Below are 15,816 nucleotides of genomic sequence, written 5' to 3'. Positions count from 1 at the left end.
CATGCCTGCCCTTTGCAGGGGATGTGCCAGGTGAAGCCACTCCTGAGTCATCTGCCCCCCCCCGAAGCCCCGGGCAGGAGGAACGGTTAATTCAGGGCTTCACCCGCACTCACAGGCTAAAAATATCCTTCCCGCGGGCAGCACCATTCCTGGCCAGCTCTGTGCTGGGAGCTTCCTTGCCTTTTTTGACGGGATCGTGGCTCACGATGGGGCAGTGCCCAGGCTCCTCGCTGCCATATTGCCGAAACCCAACTCCTGGTGGAGTTGAGGGCATGGATGAGGGACCAGGGATCTTACCTCGGTAGCTGTGATGTCCCCACTGGAGGTGAGTGCTGTCTGCATGTTGGAGATGTCCTCTGTGTGCTTTCATTCCATTGCTGGAGGAGACGCTGGAGGGTGGGATTGGAGATGCCAGCCCAGCTTGGCAAATAACCTGCAGGGAAAACTGTCTCCATCACACCCTTGTCACCCTTCAAACCGGGGGCGGCTTCATCTGTCACCCCATGGGTTCCCCCCAGCCTGGCTCATCCACCCTGGGCAGAGCCCCTTATTGGGGCCGTGCTGGGCTCACATGGCCAGCAGGCAATAAGCCACCTGTGCCACACACCCATTCCGCACTCCCTGACTGGCATGTTGGCATTGGCAGCTTGGCAGTGTGCTAGACCCTGGGATGCTCAGCCGGGAGGGAGCCAGGTGCTGTGGGGTGTGAAGCAAACCTCCTGCTCCTCCTCACATCCCCTGTGGAAAGCCGACCCAGCACCTCGTGCTCTGTGGGGAACTCAGGGCCTTGGGACCCCCACTGGGGTACCACAGCTGACCTCAGGGCAGGCTGGGTGCAGGACACCCCGCCAGAAGGTGAGTGCCCTGTTGCCCATGGCAAGGGTGACCTGTGTGGCTCAGTTGGTGCCTGGGCTATTATTAGCCACCCTCACCCACGCTGGCAGCTCATTAAGTTTTTCCTGTTGTGGTAGCGGATGTGGGTCAACGTTTGAGGTTTGGCTGTTGATTTTTTTAATTTCCTCTTCAAAACAGATGAGTTTCCTCCCTCCTTGCTGACGACAGATGCCGCCGGGGGCCGGGTGTGGTGGTGGTGCAGCAGGATGCCACGGCTGATGGTCCCTCACTAGAGATAGGCAGCGCTTGGTGGGGCTGCCCAGCTGCCCCCTGCCCCGGTGAGTGCCAGAGCCACGCAGGGGAACTTGGGGGTGGTTTTGCCCATGAGGGGTTGTAGGGGGGACCTGGGGGTTGCAGAGATGGAGGGCAGAAGAATGGGAGATGGATGGACCTGGGTTTTGGGCAAGGAAGAAAAAGGGCCATGAGTGTGATGGGGATTCTGGGCACTTGGGAGAGATGATTCCCTTACTCTGAGCAAATAGAAAACTCTTTTATGGCAGCAAAGGGATGGGGAGCAGAGTAGGGACCAGAGGGGCTGAGGGAGACAGGGCTGGGGGTGGCAGGGCATGGGGCTGGGATGATCTGGGATGCAGCAGGACAAAGGAGCCCTGGCTTGGTCCCCCAACCACAGTCCCGTGTGCCGCAGCCCCTCGCTGGGCTCTGCAAAGCCCCTTTGCCCCCGCGGCATTATCAGCCCAGGGGGTCTGTAGGCTGTTAATGGTTACACAGGGTGGTCACAGCATCTCCTGGCTCTGCAGCTCCTGAGGGGCTGGGATGGGGAGACTGCCCAGCCACGTGCCACAGGCAGGCTGGATGTGGCCTCGATGAAGAGCCCAGCTGCAAGGCCGCTGCTCCCTGACTACCCCCAGCCGGGTGCCTGGGGGTGATGTCCTTGCCCTGAGCATCATGGGGGTCTGGGGTGGCCCAGGTGGGAGCTGCCGGGTCCTGCCCAGGGCCTCACCCTGTCCTGCACCCTGCCTGGCAAGAGGGGAAATGGGGAAATGGTGACAGGGTGCCCTCCCTCTGCTGGGGACTGTTGGCAGGGTTGTGGCAAGGTGCTGTTGGGTGGGGGATGAACTGTGCAGTGGGCCACGGCTGGATTAGGATGCTGGTGCTGCAGGAGACGGCTCAACGGATGCTCCTGTTCCAGCAATGCTTGGGTGATTGCTGAACTGGGGTGCTCCTGCTCTGGCTGTGCTCAGCTACGGGGATGCGTGGCTGGAGCAGGCATACAGCTTGAGAACCCCATCCCCTGTGGCTGCAGGGGTGCTGTGGGGTTCTGCCTGTGCTGGGGGGGTGTCCCTGTCCCCAGCCAGGACCTGTGCTGGGGAGGGTAGAGGACAAAGGACCAGGTGTCCTCAGTGGGTGCCATGGAGGAGCTGGATGCTGGGAGCCTGTAATCTTTCAGGTCCTTCAGGAACAGGGAACTCCTTGGGGACATGGTACCCTGCTTTGCTCAGGGGCTGTAGGACAGGTTGGGGATGGATGTAGAGCCACCTCCCTACGGGAGCTGGGGGGAGAGGCACTCGTTTGCCAGCGAGGAAGGTCCACACTCTGGAGCTCTGCATCATCTGTACTGGAGCATGCCTAGCTGTGGTGCAGCTCTGTATGCCTTATCTCAGCCCCACCAGATCTTCCATTCCCTCCGGCAGCTCCATCCCCGTCCCCCTCCAGCCCCTTGGTGCAGTGTTGGCACCCAGGGAAATGTCTGGCCAGGGGCTGAGCAGCCCTGGGCTTCCCAGAGCCACCCAGCACCTGCCTGTAGAGCACCCGATAGTCCCACACCATGGACAGGAGCTGGAGGAGACCCTTCATCTTCACGGCTCTCCTGTCCCTGCAGGTACCATCCTGGCCTGTCTGGTGCTGCAGCCATGGAGGGAGCATCGCTGCTGAGCCCCTCCTCATGGGAGAAGCGTCGTGCATGGGTCAGACAAAGCCGGTGCTGGCGGACCACCACGGTGGAGGAAGAGGCGGCCGCTGCCATGCAGGATGTCCCTGAGCTACAGCCACCCCACCTGGACGATGTCTTCCTCGAAGGTTGGGGAGGCCCTGGGCTGCAGATGGGATGGGGGTCCCTGTGCGCTGGCTCATCTCATTGGTGTTTCTGTCCTTCACCCAGGAAACCCCTCCAGCAAGATAGAGATGTGGCTGCAGGAGTGTGGGTGAGCTGGGCGGCAGGCGGGGGCAGCCCTGGGGGTGCCTGTGCCGTAACGCCATTCCCACAACAATGTTGGTGTCACTGCGGGGACAGGGAGGGTGGTGGGACCATGGTCACACTTGGCCCTTCCTGGAAGTTGCACCTGAGCAGGCACATGGGTGTCAGTGGGATGGCGGTGTCACTCCCTCCCCACTGCCTGCATGCCCCCATGCAGGAAGCGCAGGTGGCACCTGGCTGTGGCTCTGCTACATGCCAGGGCCACCAGCGTGGGGTGTCAGTCCTGTGCCTGGCATCACATGGATGCATCCAGAAAATCCCTGGCTGGGTTGAGAGAACAGGCTGGTAGCATCGCCCCCCTGCACCATGCTGGGAGGTCTCCAGTGTCTCACAGGGGTCTGGGATTGGGGGTCTGTTGAGGGGACCCCCCTCTCCTGAGCATTCCACCATGGAGCACCTGCCTGCAAGCCCAGCCACTGTCTCCTTGCTCTCACCCTGTCCCCCAACGTCTGTGTCCCTGTCCCCACCTCTGCTCAGGTCTCCCATTCCACCTCCAGCCCCCCAGCACAGGGGCATGGGGATGTGACTGGGGTCTTGCTCTCTTGCAGGTCATCGGGGGAAGTCCTGCCAGAGGAGATGGGCTTGCCGGGCCCCTGTGGTATGTCAGCTTTGCCACCATGGTTCTCCTGGGGGGCTGAGGCTGGTGGTCCCTGCATGTCCCCAAAGCCCACCCAGCCCATAGGCTGCATGCAAGATGCAGAGTGATGAGCAGGGGGTCTTTGAGGACCTTGAGACCTGTCCCCAGCTCTCTGTGCCTGCACCTTGCAAGGCTTTTCTCTCTTGCAGTGTGTGGGAGCAATGGGACCAGCTTCGAGGATGACCTGACCCTGGGAGCTGAAGGTACGAGCCACCCCTGGGTGTGCTGGGGTGTCCCCAGGCTGCCCGGGCAGAGGCAGGGGGTCTTGGGACAGGCAGGAGCAGACCTGGGGGGTCAGCCACCATTGGTAGCTTTTCCTCCAGGAGGGTTTTGGTGGAGCTGGGCTGTCCCCAAGCTCTGTGTCCCCACAGGCTCCAGGCTGTAGCTGTCAGGAAGGACATCTCCCAGGGTGGTGAGTGTGGGACCTTTCCCAAAATACCCCGTCTCATTTCCTGCTGCCTCTCTGCTCCCTTTTTCCAGCTCTTCTGCTCCCAGGGAGCGACAAGGTCACAGGCAGGTGAGGTCTGGGGTCCCAGGGGAGGCTGGCAGTGAGGCTGGGGGCACTGTCCCTGTGCATCCTGCTGGCATTATCCCCTTTGCTCATCTCCTTGCTGCAGAGCTCCACAGGACAAGCACCTCAACCTGGGGCACAGCATGGCATCCAGTGCCCTCTCCAGCCTCACCACCAAGACCAGCTCCAGGTAGGAGTGAGGTGGGGGTTCTCTGGTGGGGGGTGTCAGGTCACTCTGTCATGAGACTGGTCCCTGTGGGGCTGAGCTGGGGCTGCCCCCTACCCTGCAGCATCTCCGAGGTCCTGGAGTGGTGGCAGGCGGATGCTGAGGAGATCCTCTACAACCTGGGCTTTGTGCAGAGTGAGCCGGGGGCTGTGGCCCGCATCCCTGCACGCTTCTTCTCAGCTCCTTCCCATGCCAAAGGCATCAACTTCCAGCTCTTCCTCAAGGCCCAAGTGCAGCGCATGGAGATGGAGGACCCCTGCCTGATGCTGGCTAGTGAGTCCCCAAGCCCCCTGCCTGGGGAGACGCCAACAGCCACAGTGGGATCCACCATGCTGGCTGGGCTTTTCCCCTTCGGGGTGGTGGGAAAGATGCTCCTGTGCCTCAGTTTCCCTATGTGTGAGCTAGGAGAACATAGCCAGCCCACCCCACCCCTGCTGCAGCCCCTTGCCCCATCTCCCAGCCTCACCGGGCATCCCTCAGCCCACAGCCACCCCCAATCCCCCCATTTCCTCCCATCCCCCCCAGGTCGCTTCCAGCAGGTCCAGGCTCTGGCTGCCACAGCAGATGCTTTCTTCTGCCTCTACTCCTATGTCTCACGGACCCCTGTGCAGCGCATCTCCCCCTCCCACCTCTCCTGGGCTTATCCAGATGTCCCCGACATCTGCATCACCCCTAACAAGCCCAGCACCCTTTCGCCCGTGGAGCGTCTGAAGAAGGCTGTGTCCACCATGTGCCTCTACATGTCCCCGCGGGATGAGGACAGCCCGCGTGGGACTGGCCGGGTGCCCACCGTGCCCACTAGCCAGCCCAGTGCCATGGGGAAGGTGGTGCAGGAGGTGCTGGAGCGGGTGCGGGAGGAGAGGTTTTGGTTCGACCCAGCCCATGTCCTCAAGGGCTGGGGAAGGGCTGGGCGCACAGGGATGGTGCAGCACGAGTGGGGAGCAAAGGGTGGTCCCCCAATGCTGCCACCACCATGGCTGGTGCAGGGTGGCCCTGTGTGTTCCCATCAAGGTGGTGTGGATGCCCCAGCATGCTGTGGAGCAGAGCAGGAGCCATTCCCACAGCCAGCCCCAACAGGGGCGCTGGTGGGTGCTGTGTGGGGACACCTGGAGCGGTCCTGTCCCCATGGCCAGGGGAGTGTTGGCAGCCCTGCAGCAGTGGTTCAGGGGGCTGGGGATGCTCTGTGCCTGGCGGGAGCAGCACAGGTCACCATGGAGGACCACAGGCTGGATGCTGCTGCCCCATGGGTGAATGCCACCTTGTCCATGACGCTGGGTCCCCTGACTCCCCCTGCCAGCCAGATGTGGGTGACCCCCGAGTGCTCAGAGGGGCTGAGATCTGAGGGGGACTCCAGCTTTGGTTTTGGCTCCTGGAGGACCTCCTCCATGAGGATGGCAGGGTCCCATGGGTGCCACCCAGACCCCCTGGACCCCACTGGGGTACATTCCCCTGGCTCAGGCACACCAAGAGCTGGAGGCCACTGGACTCAGTGGAGCAGGGGCCGATTCCAGGGGGGTACTCCGAGGGATCCTGGGCGGCAGCAGGGTGATTCACTGGGGCTGCAGCCCACTGGGAAGGGCCCCTTGCTCCACTGTCGCAGCTGGCAGGAGCTGGTGGACTCCTTTGAGATGGAGGAGGTGAGGGGTGATGCCCAGGTGATGGGTGCAGAAGGGTTGGGGGCTGGAGAGGGCTGGGAGCAGAGGGCAGCAGTACAGGGAGTCCCTTCAGCTGGCGGGTGATGCTGGGTGAGCTGGCGCGGGGTGGGAAGGAGTTGGAGCAGGAAATGTCTCCAGAGCATTCTCAGGCTTTTAAGGTTTGAATGATTTAGAGCATCAAATGGAGCCTCTTGCAAGGGGGAGCTGGGGTCATGGGCATGATGGCCAGCTCCTGCACGCACATGCTTGCCTGTGTGGGCTTGCACATATGCACAAGCATCATTGCACATATGTACAAGCATCCTTGCACACACACAGGAGGATGCATGGGTGCACACATGCACTGACGCACTTTTGCACATGCACATGTGTGCACTGACACACTCACCTGGTGCAGCTCCTCATGCATGTGTGCACTGACACACTCGCCCAGTACAGCTCCTCATGCACACGTGTGCACCGACACATTCACCTGGTGCAGCTCCTCACCCCGCCCTGCCGTTTCCTGCCTGCAGGTGCTGAGCGCCAGTGAGGAAGATAATGATGACGACTGTGATGCTTGCAATGAAGCTGTCCAGTCCCTCCATCCCTCCATCAGGATCCAAAAAGGTAAGTTGTGGGGGTTCCCCACCCTCCTGAGGGGCACTGGGGACAGTGGGGCTGCCAGCCCAGTGGGTGCCTGGTGCCAGCGCGTGTCCCCATGTCCTGTGTCCCCCTGCTCCAGGCTTCATGCTGCATGCCAGCAGTGGCCAGTCCGACAGCAGTGGCTTTGTGGAGGAGCCAGTGCCTGGCCAGACGCCCATCGCTCAGCTCCACAGCACTGACCAGACGGCCTGAGGCCACCGCAGAGGGACCTGGGCTTGCCCCAGCATCGGCAGGATGGACTGTACCATGCTGCCACGTTCTGGACACAGAGACCACGCTCAGCCAAGGGCTGAGCACTGTGTGTACACGTGTGTGTGTGTGCGCGCGCGCACATGTAAGTGCATGTGTGTGTATGGGTGCACGTGTGGGTGCACGTGTGGGTATTTGGCACAGAAAAACTTGTAACTCAGGACTTTTGCCCCAGGGCCACACGTGTTCCCCTGCTTCTCTCCAGCCCGCTGGCTCTGGGGCCATGGCTGCAGTGGGACAACACTGGGGATGTCACCCCTGGCCCTGGCTCCTGGGGACATCACTTGCACTTTGGCCACTGTCGGTCACCTGTGCTGCAGCACCTGTAACACTAGGAGAGGGGTTTGCTGGGCAGAGCAAGCAGCACGCTGGAAATAAAGTTCCCAAAGGGATGATGGTGTCTGTGTCTCTGCCTGGAGCTGCTGGAGGAAGGCATAGAGCCCTGCCCACCCCCTCTGAGCTGAGTGGCCTCCTGGTGCCTCAAAGGTGTCTGAGCTGGGGGGCTCCGCTCAGCCCACAGTCTTCCTTGGGGGCAGAGGAGCCACCATCAAGGTTGGGGTGTTCCTGCCCTGCAGACCCCACATGGGTACCCTCCCATCCCTATTCAAGGGCTCATGGCAGGGCTGGGGACCTGTAGGGACCCCCACAGACACTTGTGCCAGCTGGGGTGCAAGCCCAGGGGTAGGACTGGGGCAGCGGGTGCTGCTTGGGGTGCTTTGGCCCCGCTGTCTTCTCCCGCCCTGGCTGAGCCTCCCTTTTGTTTCTGTGTTGGGGTATTTCATAGCTCCAAGCCTGTTCTTCATCTTCCTGCCACCTTATCTTTCTGGCTTGCTGTTCTCCCCCTCTTAGAGATCTGGGCATCTGAAGGAAACCGCACTGAGATGGTGCTGGGTCAGTGCTGCCTGTTCCTTAACCCCTCCTGTGCTGCTGCTGGTGGTGGTGCTGCTGCTGCTATCTTGGGCTGGGCACAGGCAGCTTTGCTGGTGGCTTTTGCCCCAGGTGACATGAGCACCAAGCATGGGCATGGCCCTGAGCTGGACAGCGGAGGATGGTGGGTGCTGGCTGGGCACCCCAGCAGCTTCCCATGGGGCTCACCCCACAGTCTCCCTGAGCCACAAATTCAGGGTCCAGCTCCGCTTCTGCCTTTCCAGATCTACCAAGGGGATGGGGACAGGTCACAAGGTACACCAGGTCAGAGCCCCATGACCTCAGGAAGGAGCCACCACAATCCTGCTCCTCCCCAGGCTTTCACGCTCCCCACCCCAGCTGCCCACCACAGCAAGGGTCCACGAGCCTCTTCTGTCTGGTGCAAGGATGGCACCAACCCCAGGGCATCTGCACTGGAGTTACTGGAAAAGAGAAGTCCTGGTGGACAAACAAACCCCAGGGCTTCCCTGTGGAGAGCAGCCAAAGATGGGATTATCCTGGATTAGCCCCACAGCCCCTCTGGCAGGAAGGCTGGCTCCCACAGCCCATGCCAGCTGTGCTGTGGGTCTCATGGGGTAGGATGGTCCCAACCTGCTGAGGTGGCTCCATGCTGGCTCAGGCTGCCCAGGACTGCGCTTTACTCACCCCCTCAGTTCCTGCAGTGGGGTCTGTGTGGGACCCCCAAACCTGGATACTCCTGCAAGATGTGGCAGTGACCTGCAGATGCCATCCCAGTGTCCTGGCTCATCCAAGAAAAAAAATCTCCTCTGTCCCGGGATTTGCCAGGCAGGTCCTGGATCGGGCTGTCAGAAGCCTCCTGAGAAAGCCTTGGTGGATTGGAGCACGGCAGGAGCTCAGGGGCAGGTTACCCATCCCTGGAGACACCCAAGGCCAGCCCCATCCCGACCAGGAACGAGACTGGGACCTGGCTGAAAACCAGTGCACTGAATGGAGGAATCACTGGGAACAAGTAGCCCAGGATGTGGCTGGGGATGCAGTGTGACATCTTCATTCAGCTTCACTGCTGAACCTGGGGAAACAAGAGCAACAGTTTCCTCACATTTCATGCACATGTTGAAGCCTCAGTGCATCTGAGACTGGAGCCGGGGGCTTTGAGGGCTGTGAGGAATTAATCTGGTGGGATCGAGTACCTTCAAAATGGCACAGCAGCAAAATGAAGTTTTGTGAGTACATGGGCTCCCTGGCCTCCCCACCCCGGGTATCTGGGTATTACTTCCCCCAGCCAGGATCCCAGCTGTGACTCATGCTTGCCCTGCACCCCCGCGGGGGGATTGGCCCTGCATCCTGCATCCAGGTACCTGAAATCCCACCCCAGGGCAGAGCTGGGTGCTCTGAGGTTCTCCTCTCCCCTCTCTTCCCACCAGGAGTGAACGAACAAACAGGGTGCTTAGAGATACAAGAAACAAGCAGGGTACATGGCACAAACCCTCCCTTGGGCACTGGGCAGGAGAAGTGCTTGGAAAATACTGAGGATTTATTCCCTGTGTCTGCAGCCAAGAGGCAGCAAAGGCTCTGCTTGGGACCAGGGATGGTGATTTATGGGTACAAATGGATAAGCACCCTCTTCTCTGAGCTCTGGGCTGTTGCAAAGAGGCTGTGCAATTCCCGAGACCCCACATGAGCAGGGACAATGTGATTTTGCAGGTTTTAGATCAAAAATAAAGACCTGAGACTGTGCAGAGCATTTAAATGCGGGGATGAACAACCCACAGCCTGGTGCAAAAAGAGCTGGGCACATTTACTTGCCCAAAGGCTGGAGGAATGATGCGGTCAAGCCGTGGGAGCACCTTCCCATCAGGAGTATGAGCTGTTTGTTGGGGTGCAGGGAAGAGGCCAGGAGCTGTAAGCATGGACAATATCCTATATCTGGGTACCAACCGTCAGCCCATCCAACCTTATCCAACCCTATCCAGGACCCAGCCCGCTGGGGCACCCCTGGGTACCCTCCCCTAGTGCCTCCATAAAGCTTTCCCTAAAATGCTACCTAAACCTTTTTCCTGTGTTTTCAGCCTGGAGGTCTGAAACCGTGCAGCTGAACTCCTGGCTGTGCTGTCAATGCTGTCAGTGCGGGCACCACAGCGGGTCACGCTTGGCTGCTCCATCCTCCCCAGCCATGGTGCGATGCTGACGCAGGGCTGTCGGCACCACGCTTCTCCCCTGCCTTGTGTGTCTGGAAAGACATGACATGGGGCTCCCTCCCTCCCCACCTCACCTGTGCCCCGGACAGTGTTTGTTTGCTAAGCAGTGCTGGGGAGATTATTCCTCCAGGTTTTTTGCAGTTCACAGCAGCCTCTCCCTGCAGAACTGTGGCTCCTCCTCTTAGGCAGCTCATGGTGGTCCCTCCTGTGCTCCAGCCCATGCCCTCGGCCTCAGAGCACCAGCCCCCTTTAGCTCAGCTAATCCCTTTAATCAGTGAAGATGTTACGAGCTCAACCTGTATCTCCAAAAGGGGAGAGATGCTCTGCTCCGCTCATGCCTGAAATGAGGAGCTGGAGCCAGGCTGGACCACAAGGATGCTCTGGCAGCATCCGTGTCCTGCTGCCACTTGACAAGCACAGCTCTTCCCCAATTCCCAAGTGGAGCTGCGCTCCCCTCGTGTCACCTCTGTGTTCCAGAACCTGAATGTTATCAGTGTGACCAACCCCACCATCACCTCCCCTGTGCATCCCCTCTCCCTGCCAGGCCTGGAGCCGGGCTGGCTTCACACACCCCTCCACCTCACCAAGCCTGCACTGTCCCACACATTCCCTTGCTGCCCATTATCTGTCAAGTGGTGAGAAATAAAGCGCTGGAGCTGAAAACATGCTCCGTCATGAGCAGGAAGGTCAGCGGCTGAGGGGCTGCTGGTCAAGGAGAATATAGGGGCTGAGGAGTCAGCAGGGGGCTATGGAGTGAGCTGGGGAGGGGGTGCTTGGAGAGTATAGGGTGTGTGGGAGGGCATGGGGGGCTTGTGGGTGAGCCGGACCATACTGGGGTGGTATGGAGTGCAGTGGGATGACACGAGGTAGGAGCCATGGAGCTACAGGAGCTGCTGGGAATTTGAGGACTAAGGAACTGCTCCGTGCATGGAGGGCTGGGAGCCCTGGCAACCGGGCTGGAGCTGCTTTGGGTGCTGGCAGTGGGGATCGCTGCATTGCCCAAGGGGCTGCAGGGCTAATCCGGGCTAATCCTACCCCTGGCACGAGCATCTTCCCACACTCAGAAAATCCCGTGCATGCCGCAGGGTGCCTGTTGCCTTCATAAGGGACACATCCCAGCCCTCGCTCATCCCTGGGTGGCTCCTGGTGGCGGCTATTGTCTGAAATCCTCTGGGATGATGAAGCTCTGGGTCGTTCTGCTGCTGGCCGGGCTTGCCTGCAGCCTGGCCACTGGCTGTGAGTCAGGCAGGTCCCCGGGGGGATGCAGGGTGGCACTGGGGTGGTCCCTGGTGGGGTGCAGGAGGAGGGGCTCAGGCCTCCTCATGCAGGCATGCATGTCAAGAGGCTGGGTGCAGGGTGGGGGGTGTACTGTGTGCCATGGGAGGTCCCAGCACCCTGCAGAGCTGGGTGGTGCCTTTTCTCTCTTCCTCCTGCAGCTCCTCTTGATGAGACATCTTCTGCAAGCTCCAGTGAGTTAGGGGTCCCACGTGTGAATCCTGCTCACCCAAGGGGTCTGGCTGCTGGGCAGCAAGGCAGAGGTTTGGCACCCACCCAAAGACCCCTGAGTCCTCCAGGGAATGGCAAATATTTGTATTTTTTTCTCCTGTTCTGAAGGTGGGGCTGTTCCTACCAGGTGAGGATGCTCCTGCATCCGTCTCTTCCCTCCAAGGCAGGCAGGGAAGTGTGTGGGTCAGAACCACACAGCACAGGTGGGGTCTGAGCAGCCCCAGCTCACTGCAGTCCCTGCAGCATGAGGCAGCTCCCTCGGGGCCAGGGAAGGGGACGGTGGCCTCAGCCAGGGTGTCAGCACAAGGCTCAAGACATGCCAGGCATCAGGGCCACCGCTTTTGGTGGGTGGGTGAGAGGCACTACGAACCGAATGAGGAACACCCTGTCAGTGGCACATCAGGGTGCTCTGGTATCTCCATTTCATCTTCCAGGTGTTGAGACAGCCCAGAGGGCTGATGAAGGAGCACTGAGCCATCTTGTTGGTGTGCTGGACAGGCTGTTGAGCGATTTGACTTCCAACATCATTGGGTGAGCAGTGGCGAACAGGAGGGCTCCGCCATGGTCAGCAGGGACAGCAATGCTGCTGCCTCAAGGGGTGTCTCCAGCTCCTGCCCACCTCACTGAGGTGGATGCCAGTGGGGGACATAGTGGGGGGTGGGTGCTGGGGGGTCTGCTGGGTGCTCCTGTGAGGGTGGGATGGAGGGAGTGGGCCAGGTCTCACTACTTCAGTGCTTTTTCTCTTTCAGGTGACCAGTGTGCAGCCAGCACAGTAAGTCCCTTCCTTCCTGGGGGAGCCTGGGTACATGGGTTGGCCTGTCGCTGACAGGGATGCAGCTCCAGGGATCAGGGTTGGGTGGGGGGGGGATGATCGTCTGGGGGTGCTGGGAGCCCCCCCCACCTCCTATGGCTGCCCAGGACCATGCCTGGCTCCTTCTCTGCTCCTGCCCTGAGCACCCAAACCTCCCCATCACCCCACTAGACCACCCCTGATCCCACAGTAGGGACCTCCAATCCCTGCATCTCACAGTGGCTCATCAGGAGCCAGCACTAGGCTGGGAGGACCAACTCAGAGCAAGTTTTGGAGCAGTGGAGCACCCAGCACCAGCTTCCCCCTACCATGGTGTGATTTGGGCTCCCTCCCAGGACTGGATCTGGGTGCCAGTGTGCTCCGCAGGGAGCAGGATGCATCCCCCTTCTCCCTCCAAGCATTCCTGGCTCTGCACAAGCATCTTGCAGCTCCCTGACACTGGATCTCGTTGACTCCCAGCTCATCCCACAGCTCTTCTCACAGCGCATACACGCATCACTCCAGACCAAAGCTTCCAATAAAGCAACACCTTAACTGCTGCCTGCCTTGTCCTGCCTGCTGTTTACCTGCAACCTGTGCCCATGAGGGACTGAAACTGGGCCCAGCTGTGCCCCTACAGTCTTGGTCTTCAGTCCTTATCCAGCATAGAGACCACCCCACTGCTTCCCAGACCTGCCAGGACCCCTCCAGCTGCAGGGCTTCAGCTACATCCAGCTGTGCCTTTGAGTCTGCCCTGCAAAGACAGATCCCAAGACCCCAACCCACAAGACTTCTCTGTCCCTAGGCTCTCATTTCCCATGCAGGGCTTGGGTGCCAGGCACTCTGTCCTTCATTAGTGGAGTTCATTAGCTCCTGGGACCCTTCCCACCTGATATCTCCCACTTAACAGCATGGGCTTCTTTCAGGGTCCTCAGCATGGTTGCCTTGCCTCTGCAAGGCAAGGCTGGGTACAAGGCTGCTCCTTGTCTCTGCTAGGCCCAGGTTTTTCCTTCTCCTGCTCCTCCACCCAGCCACCTCTCCCACCCTCCTCAGGGCTATGTAACCACTTAGCAGGAACCAGCTACACCTGCACATCGTCCATGTCAACCAACCCACTGCCTCTGAGGCAAGGCCACAGCTGCACATTATCAATGTCAATCAACCCAATGCCTTCATTCCTCTACAGTTACCCACCACCAGTGCAGGGACAATCATGTGCTGGCATGTCCTGGTGCTCTGGTTGGGAGTAGGGCTGGGACACACGTGACACTGGGTGGCTGGGGACAAGCTGTCCACACCTGCCACATCCAGCATCTTCTGTCCTTGGGGCTAGCAGATTTCCCCCCTTTCCCTTTGCTCATCACTGAGGAGGCAATCACCAGCTCTGGGGCAGGGGGGATCCTCCCACCCAGGGGCTCCTTGTCACCAGCTGTGGACCACCCTGGCCATGGCCCTGGGTCCAAAACACCGCTGTGCTTGTCCCACCCCCATGCATAGAGGTCCTGCGGGGGCCGGGGTGTTGGATTTGCAGCTCTGACACCGCCCCCCAGCTCTGTCAAACCCTGCCTGTGGCGGGGCTGGGGGGGGGGGGGAGGGCTGCCTGGTTGCCATGGCAATGCGGATGATGCTGGCAGCTCCGTGGGAAGCAGGTTGATCTTCCTGGGGATGGGGGAGGGAGAAGCTCCATGTCTTTTCAGAGTCATGGGATGCTCCTGAGAGACACGGCTCCATTTGGGATAAGCCTGGAATGGTTCCGAGAAGGTTACAGGTCTGCGGGGTACAGCTTTTAGTTGTGCCCCCAAAGCCATGTGCAACCAGGGCATGTTGCTGAACCAGTGCTTACTGGTTTCCAGCTTGGGAGACCAGTGAGAAGAGTCTTATGGCTTTCCTTCCCCTTGGAGGACTGACAAAACCTAGTCAGCTCATCTCATTTCTTTAACAGTGGTGGGATGCCCTAAATGAATGATTTTCCCCCCAGAAAATTCCTTCTCGGAGCATACACAGCACCTCCTGCAGCAGGCAAATGCCTTGTCCCCACAGAGGAGCTGTCTCCACCTCCTCCTCCCCTTGGCTGCAGCTATTCCTCCAGCTGGGTACAGGGCTGCTGCTGTGCACATCTCACCACCACCTCCCTCCTGACATTTATATGCAGCTTTTTGAGTAAATAAAGGAATTTTGTTTGCACGGTTTCACAGGTGAAAGGTGCATCGTGCAAGCATATAAGAGCGCTCAGATGGCAAAGTACCCCTCTGAGCTGGCCAAGGGAACTGTAGGGGGTGGATAAATGTATGCGGTGACAACTGCAGTGGCCACCTCTGGCTTCCCACCCCAGGTGAGATAAATCTCATCTAAAAAAACCCAGCTATTTTTTAATTTTTTTTTTTTCTCCAGGAAAAGACTCCATGTGGGTACGCTGAGAGCTGGGACACGGTGGCGCTGCCACTCTCCACAGAGTGGGATGTCCCCCGGGAGACGGCACAAGTTATTCCTGACAGCTCCTCTCCCTGTAATTGTTCCCTGAGGTGGGTTAGTGTGTTATTAGCGATGGATTTGCTGGGGATGGAGTGGAGCTTAAATTAGACTCCGGCTGACAGAGCCCTCCTGGGTTTGTGCCGGGTGGTGTAATCCAGCGTGAAAAGCTCACTCGTGTTTGCCTATCACACAAAGTGAGGTGTGGCCTTGTCCCTAAACCTTGAGAACTGACCTTAAAAAGGGATCTGGTTTTGACGGAGCATTAAAACCCCCAAGTGAGGATGCTCACCTGGATGGATGTCACCACCTGGGAGCTGGTGACCGCAAAAGACTGCAGGGTCCCCAGTAACTGGAGTGGGGGGCACTGGACCTGGGGGCCAACCTCCATCTGACAGCTCTGAGGCTTCAGGAAATCTTTTTTTCTGGATCTGAAGCATCTCTAGGCAGGAGATGGGTATGGATGTGGTGCTGGGACACAGCTCACAGAGGGTCTTGGGCTCTCGGTCCTCTTGAGGAGCAGGCAGAGACACTGCAGCATCCCAGGACATCACCTCCTGCTCTGGTTCCCTCAGGAGCACCCATGGCTGCAGCCTCCATGTGCAGTTTGAATTTGGAGCTCAGAGCTGTGCTGCGCCTGGAGCTGACCCAGCTGTCTGGGAGACGTCACCACGATTATTTCAGTTAACTCAATTTACTGCTATTACTGTCAGATGGACCTAACGACCCGACACGGAGCAGCAGGCCTTAGAGGACCCATTTCTAATTAATTTTAGCTCATAAACTAATTAATGGATTTACTTGTAAACTCTTGGAAAATCCATGTTTCCTGCAAAGAGCAACCCTTTCTCTCCGGGGAGGCTGGGCATCCTTGGGCATGCTCTCTTCTGACCCTGGCAAACGTCCCTCTCTGTTGCTCCTCCAGCAGTGTCA

At 59.4% G+C, this 15,816-nt stretch overlaps 1 protein-coding gene across 4 annotated transcripts; it reads left to right on the top strand.

Moving 5' to 3' along the window:
- The first annotated feature begins 216 nt into the window (after positions 1 to 216).
- Positions 217 to 7,424, top strand: TESPA1 (thymocyte expressed, positive selection associated 1). Of its 4 annotated transcripts, none has more exons than XM_027780571.2 (12): positions 217 to 325; positions 1,033 to 1,172; positions 2,735 to 2,931; positions 3,014 to 3,056; positions 3,658 to 3,707; positions 3,896 to 3,949; positions 4,227 to 4,263; positions 4,364 to 4,447; positions 4,548 to 4,756; positions 5,009 to 6,120; positions 6,654 to 6,747; positions 6,863 to 7,424. In XM_027780571.2, exons 3-12 carry the CDS (start codon positions 2,766 to 2,768, stop codon positions 6,973 to 6,975), a joined length of 1,962 nt encoding a protein of 653 aa, XP_027636372.2. In that variant the 5' UTR covers positions 217 to 325; positions 1,033 to 1,172; positions 2,735 to 2,765; the 3' UTR covers positions 6,976 to 7,424. The 4 variants fall into 4 exon arrangements, with proteins under 4 accessions (XP_027636372.2, XP_013151120.1, XP_027636374.2 ...); XM_013295666.3 differs by having other exon boundaries at positions 224 to 325; positions 5,009 to 5,319; XM_027780573.2 differs by lacking the exons at positions 217 to 325; positions 1,033 to 1,172; positions 2,735 to 2,931; positions 4,227 to 4,263 and adding an exon at positions 4,118 to 4,158 and having other exon boundaries at positions 3,038 to 3,056.
- Positions 7,425 to 15,816: the final 8,392 nt, after the last annotated feature.

Source organism: Falco peregrinus, chromosome 19 (assembly GCF_023634155.1).
Source record: "Falco peregrinus isolate bFalPer1 chromosome 19, bFalPer1.pri, whole genome shotgun sequence".
NCBI classification, from domain to species: Eukaryota; Metazoa; Chordata; class Aves; order Falconiformes; family Falconidae; genus Falco; species Falco peregrinus.
This window is presented reverse-complemented; position numbering and strand designations above follow the sequence as displayed.

Bases quoted from the DNA above. Each gene is read 5' to 3' on its own strand.
- TESPA1 (XM_027780571.2), top strand. From the start codon at position 2,766: ATGGAGGGAGCATCGCTGCTGAGCCCCTCCTCATGGGAGAAGCGTCGT. The intron at 3,708-3,895 runs GTATGTCAGCTT...TCTCTCTTGCAG, and splicing joins GGGCTTGCCGGGCCCCTGTG to TGTGTGGGAGCAATGGGACC. The intron at 3,950-4,226 runs GTACGAGCCACC...CCCTTTTTCCAG, and splicing joins CCTGACCCTGGGAGCTGAAG to CTCTTCTGCTCCCAGGGAGC.